The 24460-nt window shown below is 38.8% G+C and overlaps 1 protein-coding gene across 6 annotated transcripts in view; it reads left to right on the top strand.

Annotated features, from left to right (window-relative positions):
• The window catches only part of Ppm1b (protein phosphatase, Mg2+/Mn2+ dependent 1B), a 63439-nt gene extending 38979 nt beyond the window's left edge, over positions 1 to 24460 (top strand). For 3 of the 6 annotated variants that reach the window (XM_031357561.1, XM_031357563.1, XM_031357562.1), the window contains exons 3-6: positions 1529 to 1646; positions 4622 to 4733; positions 5181 to 5238; positions 14961 to 16003. In XM_031357561.1, the coding sequence (XP_031213421.1) occupies positions 1529 to 1646; positions 4622 to 4733; positions 5181 to 5238; positions 14961 to 15260 (588 nt within the window). In that variant the 3' untranslated portion in view covers positions 15261 to 16003. Of the gene's footprint in view, positions 1 to 1528; positions 1647 to 4621; positions 4734 to 5180; positions 5239 to 14960; positions 16004 to 16805; positions 18540 to 23486; positions 23535 to 24170 lie in introns of those variants that run through there. The other 3 variants (XM_031357564.1, XM_031357566.1, XM_031357565.1) reach the window with 3 other exon arrangements.

Raw genomic sequence — 24460 nt, 5'->3', positions numbered from 1 at the left:
TAACTATATTTGTATGATATACTTGTTTGTATATAGTCATATAGCCAAATGCAGAATTTCTAACAAATAGTAAGTTAAAAATGTTGGTGGGTTTCATTCAGTAATAAAATTACTTTGGCCAGTGTTAGAGTCCTGGTTTTCCAGACACTTCTCTTAGTCTAGTGACCTTTCACTCATTCAAACTGCTGACTGTCTCTTTGGTCATATCATGTGGATCCTTAGAAGGTGGCAGGTGCGAGCCACATAAAGCCAGTGTAAGCTTAGGCCAGAAGGACTGAAAAGTCTAGAGTGAATGTAACCTGGACTTCTTCCCTTCACTGGGCAGGCCTCCATTGTGAGTCTTTTAGAATGCTGAAGAAGGGGAGAGCTTAGGCTTGGGAGGGAGCAGTGGCGGAGCTTACCTCTGTCACATAGCAAGGACATCACAAGGACAGGAACACAAGCGTGACACTGCCAGCAATGGGAAAGCGTAGCTGTTTGCTGTGGTAACATAAGGCAAATCATACAGCTATGGAAAACAGAAGACTTTCCATTGCTCAGTTCTGGCACTTAAAGTAGTTTTGTACTTCCTTTTTAATATAATTTGTAAGCCCATAATTAAAAGGAGAAAAATTTATTCTTATATAAAATAAACATGTTTGTTTTTTGAGACAGGGTTTCTCTGTGTAGCAAAAGCTGGCTGTCCTGGAACTCTGTCTGTAGATTAGGCTGGCCTCTGCCTCCTGAGTGCTGGGACTGAAGGTGTGCACCACCACGGCCCAGCAAGGCAGACTGTTTTAATTGGCTTTCTAAAGACCCTGGGACTAGAAGGTTGTCCATACTGACCAGGTGCCATATGCTTGTAATCTCAGTACTTGTTAGGCTGGGGCAAGAGGATTGCAAATTCAAGGGAATCCTTGAGACTTTCCAAACCAAACCAAACACAGAAAACCCTGGTGCCCAGATAAAGTTTGTAACTTGGTACTTCAACCATATCCCATTGTTTGGTATAACTTCAGAACTACTGGAAGCATGAATTTCTTTTTCACATGCAATGGTTATCAAATTTTTACACTTTCATTTATTGTGTGTGTATGAGCACATGTGGAGAAGTAAAGGACAACTTTTGGGATGTGATTCTTTTTCTATGTAGCTTCTTGAGTTTCATGATAATTTTCAGCAAAAGTGAGTTGAGTTGTGTTATGTTGATCAGCATGATTTTTTTCCAAATGTTACTCTTAGGATTATATAGTTTTGAATGAAAAACAGTTTGGAAGATATACTAGGGGTAAAGTTATCTTCATTTCTTAGGCTGTAGACTGGTGGGTAAAAATAGTTACACAGGATTACAATCCAAGAATAACTATATTTATACTCATACCTAGACATCTTGTTCCTCAGGGTTATATTTTAAATAATTTTTTGAAATAATACCTAAAATATACATTCTGGGTGACTAAATTTTAATTGCTTTAAGTAGCTCTGGAACTAAATAATAGATAATTGTTGAACTATAGAAAATGTCCTTTTTCTTTTTTTTAATATGCAGGGAAGTCGAGATAACATGAGTGTTGTATTAGTTTGCTTTTCAAATGCCCCCAAGGTCTCAGATGAAGCCCTGAAAAGAGATTCAGAGTTGGATAAGCACTTGGAATCACGGGTTGAAGGTAAGGCAGTTTCTTTGTTTTGTTTTGTTTTTTTCTCCAGGAAGGAAAGAACAAGTATTATTCTTTATCAGAAGAGTACTTAATTTAAATTTTTTTTAGTAGAAGAAATTATATTAAAACAGGGGTTTCAAAAGTAAGTCTCTGTCTGCCTAAGACTGCTCTCTAGGATCAGCCTGTCAGCTCAAGGAGAGTGGGTCTCCTTCCTATAAGGAAAGCTGTCTGGATATGTACCTAGAATGGTACAGGTGAAGATGTTTTGGGGCCTGGAAACCAGTATGTAATTTTTTCATTCTAAGTAAGCCCTGCTTATATTACCTGAACTAATCTTCTTTGTTCTCCCCCCACCCACCATTTTTATTTTTATTATGTGATTAATGCGGCCACCAGAGGGTAGTGGTAAATTGGATTGGATCGACAGTAGTGGGAGGCATGAGAACTGAGTGATAAAGCAGTAGGCTGCAGTTGCTCTCATCTGGAAGATGGGTCCCTGTAACCTGTGGCAGAGATCAGGGACACCACTTTACTTCTTAGTGCCTAGGGACTGTCCAGCAGCAAAAATTACGTGGCCCAAAGCAGTGGCTCTAACCTCTCCCCTTCGAGAAAATGCCTGAGATAAACAGTTTAAGGAAGAAAATACATTTTTTTAGTTCAGTTTCAGTTTTGGTCCATGGTCTGTCCCCTGGCTCCATTGGACCTGAATGAAGCAAGGCAGAGTCTCAAGGGACTGAGTCTCTCGTGGGCTGTATGTACAGCAAGGGGACTGGGAAGTGGGTGTACCAAGGGACAGACTTATCCTTCAGAGCTTGCTCTCAAGTGACCTGCTTCCTCCAGTTAGACATCCCTTCATGGTCACCACCCAGCTATGAGCTGGTTGGAGTCTCACAGTTCTCAACTTTCAATATGTCAGCATGGTCTATAACAATAAACATCCTTTAGATAGGAGTATAAGGTAATATATCTGTCTATTCTAGGTATGGGATTTAAATATTGATGTTACAAGTAAAGGAAAGCATTTCAGACTCAGGAAAGCATGTGTGCAGACCTGGTTGCAGAGAATTTTTTGGTTGAAACTTAGAAGTAAGGAAGTCATGGTGGAATTAAACTGGAGTGGAGGATTCTGAAGCCAAAGCCAGAATCTGTGAGGCAGGTTCTATAAAGGTGGTATGTGTAGCTTGAGAGGTGTGAAAAGTAGTATCCAGCTGGGCGGTGGTAGCGCACGCCTTTGATCCCAGCACTTGGGAGGCAGAGGCAGGTGGATTTCTGAGTTCAAGGCCAGCCTCGTCTATAGAGTGAGTTCCAGAACAGCCAGGGCTACACAGAGAAACCCTGTCTCGAAAATAAAAAAAAAAAAAAAAAAAAAAAAAAAAAAAGTAGTATCCACATGTAGATATGTGTAATTGTGGTAAAATAAACAGCTGGGGAAGTGGCTCAGCACTTGAGAACACTTGCTGGCTTTGCAGAGGACCTGGGTTCAACTTCAAGGACCCAAGGGTACCTCACAAGTTCCAGTAGCTCCTGTTTCAGGGTATCTGGTACCCTCTTCTGGCCTCTCTGGACAGTAGGCATGCATGTGGTGCACAGACATATATGCAGAGGCAGGCAGAGACACTTATACATGTACAATAAAATCTTTAAAAATGAAATTAAATTTTTTTTTTTTAAAGCGAGTTAACTGGAGCTGGGGATGTGGCTCAGTGCTACAGAGCTTGCCTTTTATGTGTACAGTCTGGGCAGATACTATCTCTGCTGAAATAGAACAAGCTCGCTGGGAGCAGAGACAGGAGGATTTATTTGGAGTTTGAGGACTAGACGATACACAAAACTGTCAGAAAGAAAAAAGAAAGACATGGTTGTGGGGGTAGAGAGAGAGGAGGGAGAGAAGACAAAGAGGACGGGTTGAGAAGATGTAGTCTGGAGTTAAAGTACCTTCTACAGACACAGCACATGTGAGAGAAGACAGAGCTCAGCTGGAGAGCTGGGTGGGTGTGGTGACACTAGTGACCCCGGGTCGGGATCTCCCCTTCAAGCTAGCTAGAGCTGGGTTCGCAAGGTCAGCTGACCTTGGGCTCACCTGAGAACCCCACTTTTACCTTTCACCCCCTCAGTCCCTCTGAAAAGTACAAAAAAGGCATTGTACACATACCCCACACATGCAAACATGTACATGCTTATGTATACATACGTGCTTTGAAGTGTTTTCTGTAATTACATACAAAATGGAGAAGTTTTTATTTTACGAGTACCATGATTTGTTTTCTTGAAATTGCTATAGAACATAAGCATTTAAGTGTCAATGTATAAAGCTGACTTAAATCTTCTGTAATTCTTATGTAGCCATTGTTTTTGTTTTCCTGGAATGACTTTAGACAAAGCCTCACTGCACCTGTCCAACCAAAACTCCTCCAGCTGGTCGTGAACCCATTTTGTAGCCTAGACCATTCTCCTGATTCTTCTGCCTCTGCCTCCTGTTGGGTATTCAGGCATGCACCACTGTTCTCAGCTTAAATTATTTCATTATATTACTTTTATATAAAATTTAAAAAATGTCAGCTGAAAAAAATTGCTTATTTGGTCCTATACCTATCACAAAAGCATAAGAATCTGAGTTTGAATCCCCAGCACCCATGGAAAAGTCAGGCATGGTGGTGTATCCCAGCAGTAGGGCATACAAAGGTAGACAAACTGTAAGTCCCGTGGGAAACCCCTTCTCAGAGTGAGGTAGAGAACAGTCACGGAGGAAGCAGTGCTGACCCTTAGCTGCCATGTATATACCTGTGGGGCTACACCACACACACCACAGTGTTCCTCCACAGCCTTGAGAGAATCATTTTTGTTGGGTATAAACCATTTCACTCACTGCCATCTTTCTTTATTGTCTTCTTATCTTTACACAGTTAATTATAGTTTATATTTTATGAAACTATGTTAGAATGAACATGTGAATATCAATGGCTTTTTATGTCTTATACCAACAGAAATCATGCAGAAGTCTGGAGAGGAAGGAATGCCTGATCTTGCCCATGTGATGCGCATTTTGTCTGCAGAAAATATTCCAAATTTACCTCCAGGGGGAGGTCTCGCTGGCAAGTAAGTAGAGCAGAGAGTGCTAATTCTGCAGTCATTTAAAATTAGTGTTTAAGTCGTTGTGAGGAAGAAAATGAGTCAGAGGTAGTAGCTCATTTATCTAGAGGTAAAACGCTTAATGAGGGCTTAGGTGTGGGCGTTCACTTATGTGCCAGCACAGAGGTGGCAAGATTGGTCTCCCCTCACATCGTGTGCCTTCCAAGTGTTGAACTCACAACATCAGACTTGGCAGAGAGCACTTTGATCCACTGAGCCATCACACCAGTCCATGATATTGTTTTTATAAGAAATATATTCTTTTGCTTAATAAGTAGATTTTGTATGATCAAAAAATGAGTAAGATGTGGAATTGTTCTCTAAAAGTATTTATTGTGACAGTTTTTCTATAGTCAGGATAAAGTATTTGTAATATGAGCTTAAAATTTTACATAATAAAACATATCTTTTTAGGCGCTATGTTATTGAAGCTGTTTATAGTAGACTTAATCCACAAAAAGACAATGATGGGGTAAGTTTACATTCATTTCTTAAATATTTAAAGTAATTTTATAATATAAGTGCTAGATATGAATAATTCACATAACAGTGTGAATATATAATAACTAACTGCTGTTTTTCATTTTAAGAATCAGTTAATGTTTTAGACAATGTATTAAAGTAGAGACATAGAATTTTGTTTTATGGAAAGGTTTGTTGTCATTTACCTTTGTGTCAGCCATCTCTGCTTTCTGCCTTTCTTCCCCTTTCTCATACCTTCATTTGAGACAAGAATGTGCTTCCAAACAACTTAATTTTTTTCAGCTACTAGCACCAGAGGTTAGTAAGTTATTCTCTTAGTAACCCTTGTGGTCAGGTGAGATAGTTGAAGCTATTTTATTTGGTAGTGATGGTCGTGGCTGTGTGAATGAGGAGCTGGACTCCACTCCTGTTCTCCTTACTCTGTCGTCCCTAGGAAGGATAAGCTGCAGCTACCCCTGCATAGCGTCCGTACTCAGAGCAGAAGAGGACATATGCCCCTCTTTAAGTTGGACTCAGTATTTTCTAATAGCTTTTTCAAGTTTGGGATATCTAAAAATATATGGTGTGAGAGTTGGAGAAATTACTCAGTGGTTAAGAGCAGTGACTACTCTTTCCAGAGGTCTTGAGTTCCATTTCCAGCACCCACATGGTGGCTCACAACCATCTGTAAAGGGATCTGATGCCCTCTTCTAGTGTGTCTGAAGACAGCGACTGAACTTACATATATAAAATAAACAAATCTTTAAAAGCAAAACAAAACAGTGCTAGTTACACACACACACACACACACACACACACACTCACACACACTCACACACACTCAGAGATTTAAGGAAGCCATATTTAGTAATGAAATTCCTTGAGAAGACTCACCTTCATGCCTGAAGCTTCACTTAGATCTAAATAGAAAACCAGTACATAACATTTTTTTCATTGCATTGCTTTTCTAGGATTCATTATTGAATAAGTATATCTTAGAAAGTATATCAAGTGTAGTAGTAGTATATGCCTTTATACTCGGGACAGAGGCAGATCGATGATCTCCATGAGCTTGAGGCCAGCTAGAGCTACATAGTGAGGCTCTGTATCCATAGAGCCAAAACCAAAAGAAATAAGATATTTCACTATTAATGCAGTTTTAGTGAATTGAATAAAAGCAACATTGTTTTAATAACAATGTATACTTACTCTGCAGTATTGATTCTGAATCTTTTGTGGCTTGTATTTACCTCATAGTATTCAAGAACTATATCCAGTACTGTGAGCCTTAATATAAAAATACAGATATGAGAAATTCAGAGAAACCTCAGACAAAAATGTAAAGGATGTTGACAACTTAAAGTTTGCTCTGTCTGAGAGGTGACAGCTATGTTATAGATGCCATATGGAATCTCCGCTGTTAGATATAAGCCATCAGAATGTAATCACTGACTGGATTGATAGACATGGACATACTCATATTTTCTCAATTATTTCAGAATGTAACTTTGATGGGCAATCCTTAAAAAGAAATTACATCCTGCTGAATTCCTTAATTCCTCAAGAAATCTTTTCCTGCGAGTAAGAGTTGGGAAATGTTTACTTTCTCTACATTTCTTTTTAACCTATACCCCGGGTGAAGGGTATATAATCATACACGATAGCTACTTCAATGCGAATGAATAGGCAGCAGAACCTTGAGTTTAAGGGTAAACAAATAAGCTATAACACTTGCCGTAAGTCAGATTCTATATGGCTACATAAGTTTAGGATTATATAATTATCCATGTGTAAGCTTCCCATTGATTTTCAACAGATCTACACTCTGACAGTCAAACATAGTGAATTGGCAGGGGGAGAGGCATGATTCCACACATATGGTCATACCATGTACCATATCCTCACACACAAACAATAAAGGTATGTGGTGTAGTTGGTAATGAATGACACAATACAGAAGTTGGTAGACTTGGTGCCATAACCCTGGCGGTGAGCATTACCTAGTACATGAATTCAACCCCCAGCCCCCAAACAGTTCGAGAAGGGGATATCTGTACACATATATATGTATATATACACACACACATACACACACATACATATATATGATGAGATGAGAAACATGGCATTTCTAATGAAGGAGAAAAGGTGGGGCCAAAGTCAAGAAGTCAAAGAATCAAAGGGTTTTTAAAAAAAGGTAATGGGGGCTCTAACCAGCCAGAGCAGAGAGTGTCTCTGGGAAGAACTGACAGTGGAAATGGTTAGAGCTGTTGCTGAGAGAGAGGCCTCCTGAGCTGCTGAATGAGGAGCTATGCTATGCGTTAGGAGTCTAAGCATGTTAGAGTAAGAGCCTTACCTGGAAGCACTCCATCTCCATGCTGGGCATTGAACTTGGTGCCTTAGTTATCCATGCTAGTTAGGCCTGGGTTCCAACACTGTATCTATAGCCATCTGTGGCAGTTCTGTCAACAGAGCTGTCTAGTTCTACAGACTAGAAGCTTATTTTGGGAAACATTACCATATTCTTTCACATCCATGTTGAGCAAGTTGCCATTGATAGAAATGTACTGAAAAAAACCAGAGAAGCAAAAGAGCGACAAACCTAAGCATCCATTACTCCTTAGCCCTGAAACTGACAACTTAAAGAGTCAGTGGATAGACCCAGTTGAAGTCCATAAGTGCTTCTAAGACCTCAGCAGATGTAGGAAATGTTGGCAGGATGCAGAGGAGCAAAGGCCTGGGGAAACACAGAAGAGAATGGTTGACATTATTTTGAAGTGTAAGCTTTTTTAGGGTAATAGAAAAATTGTTTAAAGTTAAAAGGATGCTGTTCAGAGTTAAGTAGGTTTTTTTTTTAAACTTAAAGATATCTACTCTTATCAGAGATAGAATTGTTCCTTTTCTAAATACTTTTTAAGTAGTACTATCAGAAATAAATCCCCCCCCCCCATATTTAATATAGGCTGGTGTGTGCTTGCTTGCTTGCTTGCTTGCTTCTATCTTGATTTTTGGTGTTTGTGACAGGGCCTCATGTAGTGAGCCCAGGATGGCATCAAAGTGTTTAGTTGAGGCTGCCCTCTGAACTTCTAAGTGCTAGGACTATAGGCATGAAAACCATTCCTTATTCTTACAATTTCTTATGATGTATGTTGAAAATTTAAAAGACATTAAATAATAATTGTATGTCCAAAAGTTCAGTTGAATATCAGCCAGAGATTTAATAATTTAAAAATATTCAGAAAGCTTAATGAAGGCTGAAAGGTCTCTTAAGTTGTTTGCTAACAGTGTTCTTTTAGTTCAATATTCTAGAGCCTATTCACTCTTACTAATGCAAACAATATTAATTAAATTCCTGACCAAAACACAAAAATCTGTGAAAGAATCTGGTAGGGATCATTAATCAGGGGGTTTGGAAAGCCCTAGAAATTCTTGAAAGCATTTGTATATGTATACATTCTTTATTACTAAATATGGCTCTGGTTTTTATCAGTTACTCAAAGGAGCCAGTGTCCCCACCTCCCCAAGAATAATTGCCTGAAGGATTCTTCCTTATAACATCCAGAAGTAAAAGTGCCAGTTCGTAAAGTACCCAGCTCTGGCTAGAAATCCCTCCCCTTTTGCTAAAATGGTGATTGTGAGATTGGGCTTAGTCTAACTTACTTTGGTATAACCTCAGTACCCACAGCAGTCAGTAACAAAGCTCTGCTTGTTGGGGAGATGTATGCAGCTCACTGGTAGATCTAAACCCCCAGCTCAGTTCCCAGCATAAAAAAACCAAAACAGACCAACAGCAGAACCCCTTCTCGAATAGGACAAAGTCTAAAGTTCCTGAACCCGAAAAGGTGGATTTGGGTAGATGCCACGCAGACCTGAGCACCTCAGTTTGATTCATGGGATAGACATTAAAAATAGCCAGTCAGTGAGCTCCACATTCACGAAAAAATTTACAACTACGCTGGAGAGTGAGTGAGGAAGACACTGGCATTGACTCCGCATACATGCATGCACATAGATAAAAAGAAACCTAAATCCTCTGAAGTAAGGAGATAGTAGGTGCCACACAATCCACATATCCTTGTAAAAACCAGGCATGGTGGTGCGTGCTTGTCATCTTAGCAGTGGGGAGCTGGGGATGAGTGGGGCTCACTGGCCAGCCCGCCAAGCCTAGCCTGTCAGGTGCAAGTGACAGACAGTCCTTTCTCAAAGTGACATTGTCTGAGCAATGACACAAGAAGCTGACCTCTCTGACTTGCACACACCTACAACAACAACAAAAATGTTGCTGGGCCAGAGAGAGAGCTCAGCTGTTAAGGCAAGGGTCGTAACCAAAATGGCCAGAAGACTGCTGATTGAGATGCAAGTTTGTATTTTTCGTGTATCGGTATGTGAGGTGTGTGCTTGTTAGTGTAGATCTGTGCAGTTGTGCATGCATATGTGTACACACTGTAGGCCAGGGTTGTTGACTAGGTAACCTCTCTCAAGTGCTCTCCACACTTATTTGCATTGAACCCTAAGCTCATCAGTTTGGCTAGACTGGCTGGCCAGGGAGCGTCAGGAGTTCCCTGTGTCCTTCCTGTCTCCCCTCTCCTCCTCTTGTGTGTGTTCCGTGTTCAAGACCAGTCTCTGTTTCTTTGTGGGTGTGCCAGCCTAGACGGTCTTTAAGCATCCAGCCATCTCCTGTCTTCCATCTCCCCAGGTGCACTGGTCCTAGAGCCATGTGCTTGTATTTAGGTTCTGGGGATTAAAGTTCAGGGTGACAGGCTCTGCAACAGGTACCCTCACCTAACAGTGAGCCATTTGAGCAACCTGCTAATTAATCTTTTAATGTGCTTTGATTTTGTTGCCGTCTGCACCTTACCTGGTTTACTTACCTTCTTATGTTTTATTATGAAAAGGATGTTCATATGGGGTGGGTGAGCATGCTCTGGTGTGTACTCACAGAGGCCAGAGGCATCTGTTAGGCATCCTGCTATGTCACTCCAGCTTTATTCCTTAGAAACAGGGTGTCTTAAGGAATCAGCACTATGCTGGCGGGCAGCAAACCCAGCTATCCTCCTCACTGTCTGTCACACACAGCGTTGGGCTTATAGGCATGTCCATGTCCATACCCTGCTTTATGGTACTGGGGTCTGAATTCAGGTCCTCAGGCTTGAACAGCTAGTGCTCTTACTCCCTGAACTCTCTCCAGTGCCAAGAATGTGCTCTTGTAGTAAAATACTTGTTTATTAAACTATGTTAGTCTAGATGACATAGCCATTAAGGTAAATTCATTCTTGCCTCACCCTGTCTTAAAATTTTTGCATAGAATAAAATTTTTATAAAAATGTATTGAGTCTTCATTTGTGTATATAATGTTTTGCCTGCATGTATATAGTAAGTGTACCATATAGATGCAGTGTCTGAAGACAAGAGGATGGTTGGAGCTTCTGAAGAAACTGGAGCTCCAGATAGGTGTGAGCTGCCATGTGGGTGCTAGAAACCTAACCCCAGCCCTCTTCAGGAATAGCAGTTACTCTCAACTACAGAGCCGTCCCTCCAGATTCCTGTAAACAATATATATGTATCTTTATATGTACATATATATGTGTATATAAATTTAAATCATGGGTGCTTTACCTGCATGTATGTCCTTGTATCACATGCATGACTGGTATCTGTGGAGCCAAAGAGGACATTGGATCTCTTGGGACTGGAGCTGCAGATATTTGTAAGCCACTATGTTGATCCTAGGAATTGAACCCTGGTCCTTTGGATGAACAGCCATTTCTCTTTAACTGCTGAGCTATCTCTCCAGCCTCTTAAACAACACTCTAATTAACTGTCTAGATCCATGAGAAATTTCTCATGCAATGTACCATAATGCATTCACTGGAGCATTCAGATTGATGTTGGTGACATGTGGGCAATTTCTGAACTCTGCCCTCATTAACACAAAGGACAAATCTCTTTATTTGTTAACAGTATTATTCCAGAGGGTGCCTGTGAAGATGAAATGACCCTGTAAAGTTCCTAGCGCAGTTGTTGATTTCCCCTCCTGATTGTTATGAAGGATATAGATAAATAGGTGAAACTGTATGTTCTAATTAGAAAGGCTTGGGAAGCCTACAAGGTGGAGTTACTTATTTTAATAGGTATAGTGTGTGTGATCTGTGTGGACTTTCTAAAACTCTAGACAAGAAAACACAACTTAGGTGATAGCTTCTTGTGAAGCTGTGAAACAGTTACTTTAATAGTATTTTGAAAACTAAGTGCTGGGGAAGATACTTCTGCTGTCCATTATCTATTCAGAGCAATGGGAAAATAAAATTTCCCATCAGATATAATTTTTTTTAAATTAATTTACTTTATTTTTTACTGCAGTTTCCTCTCCCTGCAGATAAAATAATTTTTAAATATGTTTTAAATTTTAAACATGGTCATCATTTTAGTATAGTGATTTTGTGATACCAGGCTTTATAAACAATCCTGGTTTTTTGTTGTTGTTGTTTTGTTTGTTTGTTTGTTGACAGGATTTTTCTGTGTAGACCTGGCTGTCGTGAAACTCACTCTGGTCCACTGAGATCCTCCTGCCTCTACCTCCTAAGTGCTGGGATTAAAGGCATGTGCCATACTGCCCAGCAGCCCTGTTTTTTTATTTACTGGTTTGGTGGTGTATATTTTTAGGAAGATTACTACTCCTTTGCTAGACAGGGTTGGTGCATGCCTTTTAATCCCAGTACTTGGGGGGCAGAGGTCACAGAGTGGGTTCCAGGACAGCCAAGGCAAAGGCGCTTGTGGACTCAAATCTAACATCCTTCAGTACAGCCTTACTACAGTCCAACTTGAAATAGGAAACCTATTTACTATTAGCCATGGCTGTATATCAGAGATACAAGACAGATTATAAAATACCTAGCTCCCCTAGGATAAGCTTGGATCTGGTGGATCTTGAAATGCAGCTCTGGCAGCTATATAATTTAAAAGCTTTGCAAATGATTGTGCAGTGAAGCTAGGGTGGCCACTCTGCATGTAGGCCAGTTGCCTGCTGAAGAGAGGTTTTGAATCAATGTCCGAAATTCATTTTTAAAAATAATATGGAAGCCTTTTGTTTATTAGGGATTTTAGGTAGGCCTTTCACAAGATCTCTGTGAAATTAAATGAAACATTTTTTTTTATTATTTTATTTACATGTAAATTTCTCGTTTCCCAGTTTCCCCTCCAAAAAACCAACAAAGAAACAAACAAAAACAACAAAAACAAACCCCTGTTGCCTCCCCCCTCCCCATGCCTGCCACCCCACCCTGTCCCACTTATTGGCCCTGACATTCCCCTACACTGGAGCACAGAACCTTCACAGGGCCGAGGTCCTCTCCTCCTATTGATGATTGAATTTGAAATCCTCTACTATACACATGCTGCCAGAACAATCAGACCCATCCATGTGCAGTCCTTGGTTGGTGGTTGAGACCCTGGGAGCTCTGAGGATACTAGTTAGTTCATATTGTTGTTCGTCCTAAGGGGCTGCAAACCCCTCAGCTCCATAGGTCCTTTCTCTAACTCCTTCATTGGGGACCCTGTACTCAGTTCAATGGATGGCTGTCAGCCTCTACATCTGTATTAGTCAGGTACTGTCAGAGCCTCTCAGGAGGAAACATTTCTTTTTGAAAGGTCTTACTAAAAAGTGACAGTATTGGAACATACTTACATCATTCAATCGTAGCCTTTCCTGAATACTTCAAATTGGGACATGGCAGGAGCATACTTAGTACAAGGGGGAAAGGAAAAATATATAAGAAAATTTCTTAGCATAAAACTCATCCTTCAAAAATAAAGGTAATTTGGTAGTTGATATGGTTGTAGAAAATAGGAAAATTTAAAGAAATAAAGCATAACTCCCATTCTGTACCTGCTATTCTGTATCATTATATCATCATGTTTCTTTTTTCTAAGGACTTTAGGAATAGTCTTAATTATTTTTATTTTGTATGAATGAGTGCTTTTCCTGAAGATAAGTCTGTGCATCACTTATGTTCCTGGTGCCTAAGGAGCTGAAGAGGGTTTCGGATCTCCTGGGACTGGAGCTGTAGACAATCGTGAGCAGCCATGTGGGTTCTGGGAATCGACCTGAGTCCTCTGTTCTTAAGTGCTGGGCTACCTCACTCGCCTCTTTCCCAGCACTTCAAATATATAAAAGTAAACAACTGAAACCTGGAGGGCATACACATGCGTTCTTTGCTTTCTGCCATAGGACAATGTTTTTAAGCACTCGGGTCCCTGCCCTCACTTTTCTCATGAATACCAGTTTATTATGTGGATTTATTAGTGGTACATCTCCAAAGATAGTTAAGACTTAGACCCTCAGCAATTACCTATTTCATTTTTTATTTTCCTAATGTTCGAAGATGAAAACTCCCAAATAGTTTAAAAAATTGAAATGGCAGTGAGTGCTGTGTAGATTCCAGTTGTTTGTATTGCTCTGTTGCTTTGTCTATTTATAAATATACTCTATCAAATCTCTTTGTGACTAACTCTTTGAAAACAAGTTAAAGACTTTACAATATTTTAAGTGTTAACATTTTCAGAGCACAGCTTCTTTTAGAATGAGAACATCTTTCTATATGGCAGTAATACCATGGTCATATCTACAAAATGAATGTTTTATGATGCCATGAAATACCAAATCCAGATTTTCTTAATTGTTCCTGAAGTAACTGTACTGTTGTTTTCAAACAATCCAGTCATGACTATAATCAAGCCTGCATTTTCATACTGGATACAAAAATGAGCCTTAGCCAGCTTTCCTATAACCCAGCCTACTTTCTAGATTTATGTGATTGTTTTCTCAAAGTTTCCTTAGCTTAATCTCCATCTCTGTTTTCTGGTACACACTCAGATAGTCAGCTCTATTAGGTTCCTATTATACATTTTTGAAAAAATGTAGGATGTGACTCATTGATGATGGTGTACAGAAAGAGGGCACGTCTGTTAAAATGGGCTGTCCTGGTGGAGAGATTTGTGTGCAAGGTGTGATGGGTGCGTGTGAAGGAGCATGTGTGTAAGGCTGTCTCGAGCTCAGTGTGTCAGCTTAATTCATCAGTATGGATTATGAGATTCTTCTCTGCCAAGAAGCTTAAGTAGATGTAATTTTAGAAACCCATCGAATTTCCAGTATTTAGTGTTTAAAATATTATATTTATCTAGAGATGATTTTACTAAATATTGTATTTTAAGGCAAAAATAATTTTATTTTCAAAAGTTTTTCAATCTCCAAAAGAATACAGTGTAGGTTTTTGTAGTTTTACATTTGTATCTTTTCTCCTACTCAGCAGTTAGCAGAGTGAAGAAACTAACATGCTGATGACTGCTCTCCTTTCTGTCCTTTGCCTCGCTTTAAAACACTATTTTCCCTTTGAACTTAATCATTTTAGCTAACCATTTTTTTTAAGTAAGTTATTTTAGGAAATGTTTGTGTTCTTGTTGAATTTTAAAAGCAAAGTAAATTTCATATTAAACCTCAGATGGTAATTGGAATAAGTCATAAACTGGTTCTTGGTAATTGGTTAAAAATAATTTGTTACTATAAGAAATTTTTTTTTAATCTGCACAGGTAAGAACTGATACTTAATGAAAATGTTCTTTTGACTGTGTTGCTTGTGGTAGAAAAAAAATAGTGCTTTGTGTGATGTGTGTTATGAAATCCATGTGATATCCTAGTTTGTCTACTGACACTGGGGTCTTGAATCTTAAAAAAAGGCCTCCGATGAAGCAGAGGAAAGTGGATCACAGGGGAAATTGGTGGAAGCTCTCAGGCAAATGAGAGTTAACCATAGGGGAAACTACCGACAGCTGCTGGAGGAGATGCTGACTAGTTACAGGCTAGCTAAAGTAGAGGGAGAAGAGAGCCCGGATGACCCAGAGGCTGCAGCTGCTTCTTCGAACAGTGATGCTGGAAACCCAGTGGCAATGCAGGAGAGACACACTGAGAGTGGTCCTGCTGAATTAGACAGCTGTAATGAAGATGCAGGGACAAAGATGAGTGCTGAAAGAATATGACCTTTTTTGAGTACTATTTTTGTGATCTTGATTTGACAGTTTTTACCTAGGAAATATACTGTGTGCGTTTATATAACCATTTTGTTATTTGAATCTTGGAAAACTAGTTTTCTTATATTCCTATAGCCTTGGTGTTTTTAAAGGCCTTTGCATACACCGTTATGGTAGTTTAAGAGTCACTATTTATAGTACTTCGAATTTAATGAACTTACATGTCATTTCACATTGTATGCCAGAAAACAGGTTGTCATTATTAAATTCAGTAGTTTAATTCTTAATAGCTAGATAGGATTAGATATTACTGATTGGAAAGACAACTACACATTGTGAAAAAACCTTGTTAATGTAGAATTGACACTGCTTATTTTCTATACTCATACCTTGCATAGTTAGCTTTGTAATCTATTTGTGTTTACTTATTATTTTAGTTCTTCAAAGAGTGGCTAGAGCTGGCCTATAACTTTCTTTCAGAGTTGATAATCTGTGTGTTTTGATTTGTTTATATTTTACATTTCTGTAGTTTTATTTTTAGAATTTATTGAGATACTTGATGTGTGGTTATTTTTCCTTTCTCTGTATTCTTTATGAAATTTTTTTTAAAAGAACTATGTACTTTTCAAATAGCTTTCTTTTGTATATTCTGTATAGCCTACTATACACATAAAAATGTATGTCAACCGTGTGTGTAGAATGAAATGATCAGTGTTTAAGTCCAAATAAAGCATGTGATGTGGAATCATCTACGCATTTGTACTTTATTAGTTTTTATTTAACAATCAGGTTTGGGACACTGGAAAACTCAATAGAGGTCATTTATAGTCCTATTAAATTTGGCACACTTTGGCTCAGCTGTTTTTCATCAACAAAAGAGAAAAACATTTTAATTGAAAGTATATATTAAAGTCTTGCTTACTCAAAAATAACATAGTTCTGCTGCCTGTCCTGTGGTGCGGAACACTCACCTTTAGAACTCGCCTTTAGACCGTTTGGCGCGTGGAACTATTTAAGGAAGCTCTCCCATGAGCATTGCTTATACGGTATTAACAAGTATAATAATCCTAGGCTACTTTAAAATAGGTTTTGTGTTTTGGCTTTGGTAAAAATTGATATTTTTAATGAAGGGTGCTATAAATGCTCAGAAGAAATTTTTAAACTTTTTTTTGTCTATGCATTAACTTGTGTTTACATTTTTATATTTGTGTTTCCAGTTGCTTAAGGTACCATAATTTAAAGTTTGGAATCTTCAGACATTGTAGCTGATGTTTTTATTTTGATACATTTTTTTTTCCAAGCCAAAATATTTTTAAGTGTTCTTGGGAAAGGAAGGCCATAAGGTGGAAAGGGATGGGAAGAAAAATCCCAATTTGTCTGTTAAATGCACATATGTCACACATTATAGAATGCACACACTGCTCTGTTCAAATGCTTTTTTCAAACAAAGGAAGGAAGAGAATATGTTCACCTAATTTGTTTCTTTTGAAATTCAGTCCACCCTGGAAGTGGTACAGGTATAATAACAATGTTCTTCCTTTTCTCTTCTTGTAGGGCGCTGGCGATCTAGAAGACTCATTGGTAGCCTTATAACCTTCTAAAATGCTTTTGATTCTGAAAATTGGGGGAAAACTTTTAATCACATTTTCTTCAGTACAAGGGAAAATATTCTTGTGAATTCCCACTGTTTTGTGATATGAGCAGAAACTATTAGCATTTCCCACCATTTGTTCACATTTGTGTTTCCCAGTAATTGCCACTCTTAGCATTGCCTGGACTCTACAGTATTTTCTGCCAACCTTAGGCATCTGGTTACAACTGTATTGAGTTTTTGGCCCTAGAAAAATAAAATGGCCCTGCAAATCAACAAATGTACCTGAGGTGCATGGGAATATAGTTAGCTAGCCTCTGAAGATATGTTATGGGTTTGTTTGGTTTTTTAAGCAGCGCAAAACACAACATATAAGCATATAAGAGTAAAGAATTGCAAGAAAAGTTCCAATTTTTCAGTTTACTAAGTTGGGAGCCTTTTACTAGTTCTGTGGCTTAGAATTTCATTTGAGTAATTTACTATAGGATATATATTTATTATTAATTGTTATTTAATTTTTTTCCAATTTACTTGTATTACCAAATTGAGTTCTCCAATTATGTTCACAGTGTAACATTGCCTTGCTTCCCGATCCAGTGTCTAGCAATAATATAAACCCTTAAACATTTGCGCATGTGTCTGCCATGGCCTTCAGCTCGCGCTAGACCATCTCGTGAAACCAAATGAATTAATTTATGGCTTTATAATTTGGTTTGTCATCTTACTTAGCTTTGAATTATTTTAATTGATGAGATTTTTCCTTTATAATGTAAATTGTGACCTTTTTGTTACACGTGGGTTTTTATAGTTTTAATATTTTCAGCTTTTAAGATCCAAGTTTTATGTGATTTGGTATAATTTTTAACTGTTTATGTTATTTTGAAAGCTCAGAATATCACATCAAAATACTATAAATACATTTTAAATTATCTATTTTAGATTTAAGGAAATACAGAGATATTTTCTTGGGTTCAGTAACCTTTCATTTTATAACATTGGGCACGGTACAGAGTGGCTGTCACATAGGTACTTAAATTATTTAGTTCTATTTTTACAATAACTTCGAATTTTTTAAGTTTTGCATGTATTGAATTTAGTGCTGAACATGAAGAGTAAAATATTTATCAAGAAGAAGTTACTGGAGTTTGGAGAAGTAATGAATGTATCCATTTGTACATGGTTTACATGTTGTGGATGCTTTGTAAACATTTTCCCCTATGTTTTAATTGTCTTTCAGCAGGTTGTAATTGCCCTTGTGTGTAGTTAAAACATGAATCATTATCTGGTCCTATGTGAAATGGAATTTATGGTGTTTCCTGTGTCATTTTCCTGAGGCTGTTTCTGGGAACCACACATTTGAATGCAGACAGCTTTCCTGATCTCATGATTTCTTGTGCACCTGATTTTTGCTCTAAAAGGAATTACTGCCACAGTATATTTTTATTTATTCTTTAGATTTTAGTCTTGTAAGTTAAAATGCTTCACATGATGGTATTCAAAGCTACTTGTCCCTTTACTGGGGTTTGGGAGTTGTTAAAAGATGGGGAATGAAGAATGCAAATGGGTCATTGTTAACCTGTCCCCTCGATCCAACCTGTACTGATAGTCCCTTTCCAGGATGGTATTCTGATGTTTCATATAATGCGGTGACCATAACCAACTTGTTACCTGAATAAAGAATCGATTTTAAAACAGTGTGACATATTACTCTTTGGTGTGATTTTCAAGAATAAAAATGCAACATTGGTTGTGGTTTAAACATGTATTATTGGCATACTTGTGGAAATATTGATATAATCATAGATGAATTCTAGCTCTAAAAGAGGCTGAATCAGCCAGACCACATAGGTCACTACTAGCCAACCTCCCTCCGCTCTGAAACCTCCAGTTAATAAGACTTGAGAACTCCTCCCTGGAATGGCTAGTGGACGTTAAGTGGAAATGTGTGTTCATAACCTAGAAAGAGAGAGAAATCCATATTTAGTGTTCTTTACTCTTGTGACCTTTGCTGTAAAATTTTACTTGTAAAATCTGATCTCTGAATCCATTTTAAATTTTAAATATCTCAAAGAACTTTTTGCTCTTGTGGATTATATTGTTATTTGTATAAGAATTTAAAACAGGTATTTTTGTCTGTAACTTTAAAACACCGTGCTAGGAGAGAGAACATACCAGTTTATGAGAAATAATTTCTTTTTTTTTTTTTGAGAAATAATTTCTTAAATTAAAACAACAATAACAAAAACACAAAACATGGCACCGATTTCACTTTCCAGCATGGGGCTGGATTTGCCTGTTACACCTTGTTTGTTTTGCACTCAGTCACCTGGTGACATGTTTGCTGAAATCGACCTTACACAGACCTATCAAGGAGAGAGCATGTTAAGTTTAAAGCTGTTCTTGTGTAGTTCTTTGGGTCTGTCTTGCATTTTGATCAGATTTCTACCTATGCATGTTGGTCATTTGGAAAATACTAGTTCAATGAATTGCATAATTCCTTTCAGTGCTGACATTTGTACTATATAATGGTTCAAATTTATTTGCTAATCAAATTGATTTTTAAAAATCAATTGGGAAGCTATCAAGCTTATGGTGATAGAGATTTTTTAGAATTTTAATTTTCTTTTGAAAGGTAGAATTTATCATTGGCATCAATACAGAATTTATCAAATACTGTCAGTTGTCCTTAAGTGACATGCTCGCTTCGTGTATTGTGGAGGAAATGTCTCCTGGCCAATCATTCTTTCACACTAACCACTCAAGAAAAGTGGCCAGCTAGTTCAATCCACAGCTCCAATAATGGTGCCTTAGAGCCAGGCTTGGAGTCCAGCTTGAGCTACATAGTTGAGACTGTCTCAAACACGAGCTGATTTCCTTCCTCACAGATCCGCCTACCATGTTTTGTTTGGGTATATTATGGGGAGGAAATTGTGTTTCCTAGCCTTAGGTTTAAACTAAACCAGTTCCATTTCTTCTATATCCCCCTCTTCTAGAAAGTGAATGTGAATGGTTAAGTCCAACTAAAAACAGGCATACTACCTAGTTTTGTGACTGTATTTAGTGCTTTGCCCAGCCAAATACTGGATGTTTGCAACATCCCAAAATGTGTTGCTCTTTGAGCATGTACTAAGAGACTGGTGCTTCTAGAAATAAGATGACTGGGTCGGTGGTAAGTGTTTGCATTGCTGAGTTGGTGCCAAGCATTATACCAGAGATGCACAGATGGGTACCACAGGCCAGAATGTCTCCATCCCTCCCTTCCTCATCAATTGTCAGTATTACCCTTGTGTTTTGCCAGTGAGACAAGCAATTTTCTAATACCTGTACAATTCAGATTTTTCATCATGTAAAAAACAATGTGTATTGACTTCTCTGAAATCAGTTCTCATCTCCACACCATTGATCTCTTGAGTCTTTGTCTTTTTAACATGGTGGCTAACACTGTTCTGTGAGCTCACGCTCTCCCAGTCTGTTTTTCATCTCCTGTTAACTTTGCATATTGGGCCTCTCACTAGTTAACCTTTTCCTTTAGATTCTATGGAATCATCCCACATACAATTTCTAATGTTTAAGTGTTTTTATCATTTGGTTGGGTTTCTTTTGTTGCAGCATGGTTTTACTTTGTGGGTTTGAACTCAATTTTGTAGCCCGGCCTAGCCTCAAGCTCATGACAGTTCTAGTTCAGCCTTGCGAGTGCTGGGAGTTGTTGACTGCCCACCTCTTGAGTAGGTTTTCTCTTTTGTTTCTTACTCTTGCCTACTTTTATATCTCTAGCTTCCAGAGATAAGTCTGTGATGTGAGTGGCTCTACTCACTGTTGACAAGGCTCACATGTGTCACTATTGCTCTAATGAGTCTTGGATGCCACAGTGGGAAAGTGGGAGGGCTGTCTTAGATTGCAGAAGAAGCCTTGACAGCAGACAGGAAGATACCCAACTCTTGCCATTTTAAGGGTTTTTTTTTTCTTTTTCTTTTTTTCCTCTCCATATACATCTTTTGGGTTTTTTTTTAATCCAAGTATTAATAATTTTTTTCACAGAGCTGTTGTGTCAACACCATGCCTCTTGTCAAATACTGATGACCCAATTTCTACTACTTACCTATACTCTGTTGCCTTCTGTCTAACTCTTACAAAGACCACACTGTTAGTTACTGTAGCCTCAAGTGCCCATTTCTGGACAGCATGTACTGCCTTCATTTTACGTGAATTTGATTCTTTCTAGTGAAAGTGGAATTAGGCTGTACGTACTCTCTTTGTAGATCCATTCTGGAATCCAAAGTGGGTAACTCCTTATGATAATGACTTTTCTTCTGAGTGTATGTTATGGGGGGGGGGGGCTGCATGCCAACAGTAAGCTCTCATTTCACCAAATGTGTCCCAGGGGTTAAACTCATGTTGTCAGTCTTAACAGCAAGCTCTTTGACCTGCTAAGCCATCTTGCCAGCCCCTCTTTTGGAAATTTTGAACTAGAATTCAGTCATTGTATTGCTCATTCAATTTCATCTGCCTCATGAACCCCTTTTTCCTTACGCAGGCTCAGTTATAAACGAAAACTCAGTCTTAATAATTAATCAAAGTTTGGATATTTATCATGGTTTTGGATTTTTACTTTTTATTCTTTTTTTTAAAGTCCCATTTAATATATTGAATTCCCACCCCTTAATTGTCATGTGTTCCACCCTAACCCCAGCTGATACATATGTCAGTTCCTTCATGTCTCTAGACTTGTCCTAATTTAAGGCACATATTACTGAGGAAGAATAACCCTGTAACACACTTGCATCCCCAGTGCAGACCTTGAGTAGCTTGACAGAAAGGAGGAATGGCTGGGTGGAAGCAGTTCTGGTGCTGTGCTTTTCCAAATACGTCTAGGGTTGGGGAACTGAAAGAAACATTAAATGTTATCTTAAGATTAAGTGTGCTGGGCGGTGGTGGTGCACGCCTTTAATCCCAGCACTTGGGAGGCAGAGGCAGGCGGATTTCTGAGTTCAGGGCCAGCCTGGTCTACAGAGTGAGTTCCAGGACAGCCAAGGCTAAACAGAGAAACCCTGTCTCAAAAAAAAAAAAAAAAAAAAAAAAAAAACCAACCAAACAACAACAAAAGATTAAATGTATTGCAGACTGCTTTGTAAGTATTCTGCAATCTCTGAATTTTGAAGCATCATCTGTCAGTGGCATTGGAACTGTAGCAAAGCTGTCACCGCTGTGCCCACATAGTCTTGTTCCTATTTCAGTTCATCACTGAGTGCTATATACTGTTTGGACTACAGTCAAGTGCCATTAAAATTATTTCTGAACTGATTTAGTATATAAGTGAAAGTCTGAGCCTTAGAAACCACTTACAGTATATATGAAGTGAATTTTAGTAAAACCTCGTTCATTTTTCTTTACGATACACAACAAAAGAGCACGTGCAGTCTCAGCATTGAAGTTATGATGTGTACAGCCTGCAGCTGTGCCATGTAGACTATCTACAGAAGCAGTGTGCGTGAACTGGAGGAGACCGGGACCTGCTGTGTATCTTCAGCCTGCGCCTCAGCCTCCAGTGTTGTGGGATTACAGGCATACGCTACCTGGCCCAGCTAGGAAAAGATATCACACAACATTAGCACATGAGGTTGGATAGCAGTTATAATGTGAGTGGGTGTCGCGTTCTATATTTTTTTTTTTCAGTTCAAACTCATTTCTCTCTTATAAAAGTCTTAAGTTGCTGCTACGTGGTTTTATACTGAAGGGACAGTGTGTTCAAATAAATTGTTGCCAGGTATCTTATCTGTTTTAGTACCATTTAAGTCCTTGGGAAGCTCATCAATAAGAGTTTGCACTTTATTGATGCCCAATTCCTTTGGGGTGGAGATTCCAAGTTCATTTAAAGTTGATCCAATTTTCTGGCCATGTACTGAAATAAGCACTTGAATGAAAATAAAGTACAGAAACAAAACCAATTAAATGGTTCTGAATTGTCTTCCAGTGGTGGTGTCAGTTTATACACATGTAGTATTCAAGAGTGCCCGATTTCCCCACTTTCTCATTTGGTATATCACCAGTTTGGTGAGTGAGTATCGAATGGTATTCTTGTGGTTTAAGTCTCAGTTACTCGATTATATAATATATAACTTTTAGTCTCATATTAAGGTTTGCTTATATAGTCTATTAATGTCCATTTTCTTTCCATTCAGGAAGTTAGCCTTAGTCTTAACATAGGCATGACTTACTACTCCCTCTGCCTCACTCTGATGCTTCTCAGGGTTTGTCGGGGCAGGCTAGTGAGGGGTGGGACTAAGAGCAGGGGTTACCTGTCCGTTCAGGAATGACTGGATTCCTGAGATATGCATAGCGTTGCAGCATCCTCTAGACCTTACATCATGCTGTGGTTTTCCTTCTGCTGGGGTAGCTTTCCCTCAAGCAGATGAAGGGGTGTTGAGCCCCGATGGGAGCAGCACTTGAGAGCTGAGAGGCTCAGCACTGAGCAGACCCTGAGGTTCTAGTCAGACTCGAACTGGGTGGTGCTTCCTTGGTTTCGCTCTGAAGGTTTTAAAGTAGTTTGCATAGACTGCAGAGATCGTACATGTTAATAAACTTGATGAACTTTAAGGAGTCACTTATATGCAAAAGTTTTAGAATGTTATCATTTTCTTCAACAGTTTTACCAACCTTCAATTCCATACAGTGACAATGTTTTCCTATTATGAGTAAGTAAATGCAATTTTTCCTTTATGACTGTCCTTTTTAGTAAATACAGGCTCGCACATTTAACCAGCTGCATGTAAGCATCAGCAGATCATGCAGCATGTCCCTGTAACCCTCCCGTCGCCCCTGTTCCAGCTGTTCCAGCTCCTGCAGAAGCCAGCCTTGTCCCTGTACGTTTACTGTTGCATTTGGTTGTGGTTTACAATAATTCCATGTCACTCTACTGTAGCGGTATCCTGTCATCTTGAATATCAGCTTTAGTATATACTTGTCTGTGCCCCTCAATTTACTTTTATCCCCCCAAAACATTGAATGTGTTTACTCCTCAGGGTGAGCTTTGGATAGCAGTATTTCCCTGCTTGTTATGTTTTTAAATGCATAGATTAATTTGCTGGCTGATGATATTTTGAGAAGCGATGAGGTCCCTCGTAGGGAGATGCTACATCTTTCTAGTTACAGAAGTATTTATAATTCCCCACTACAGTTTCAGTTTCCTTTACACGGGTACTTTCTTAAATTAATTCCTTCATTCGTGTTTCTTACTGCTGTTCTGAAATGAACTATCCCCTTCTCCCCAACATAGAGTTTAGCTGTAGTCACTTAAAGCAAATGGTCTCAATGTCTATCGTTTCCACCAGATGGCAGACTTGAGCACGTCTATCTGTAAACCCAGCTGAGAACTCTGGTGACCAAAGCAGAGGCTGACCCACCTACCAAGAGCCCGGAAGTACACAGAAGAACAAAAGTTTTGTTTTGTTTTTGTAAACTTGAAAGAAAAAATGAGGCGAGCATTCCAACAGTGCAGTATCTGTTCTGCTATGAGCTTTAATCTTCTAGCACGTCAGTGAAGGCGGAGGAGAGCTCCCACCTTGCCATACAAACCTTGCCTTTCCATGTTCATGCAATAAATGCCTTTGGCTTCTTGGTA

The sequence above is a fragment of the Mastomys coucha genome, unplaced genomic scaffold (assembly GCF_008632895.1).
Source record: "Mastomys coucha isolate ucsf_1 unplaced genomic scaffold, UCSF_Mcou_1 pScaffold6, whole genome shotgun sequence".
Lineage (NCBI taxonomy): Eukaryota > Metazoa > Chordata > Mammalia > Rodentia > Muridae > Mastomys > Mastomys coucha.
The sequence above is the reverse complement of the archived record's forward strand: the minus strand, read 5'-3'. Positions and strand labels throughout refer to the sequence as shown.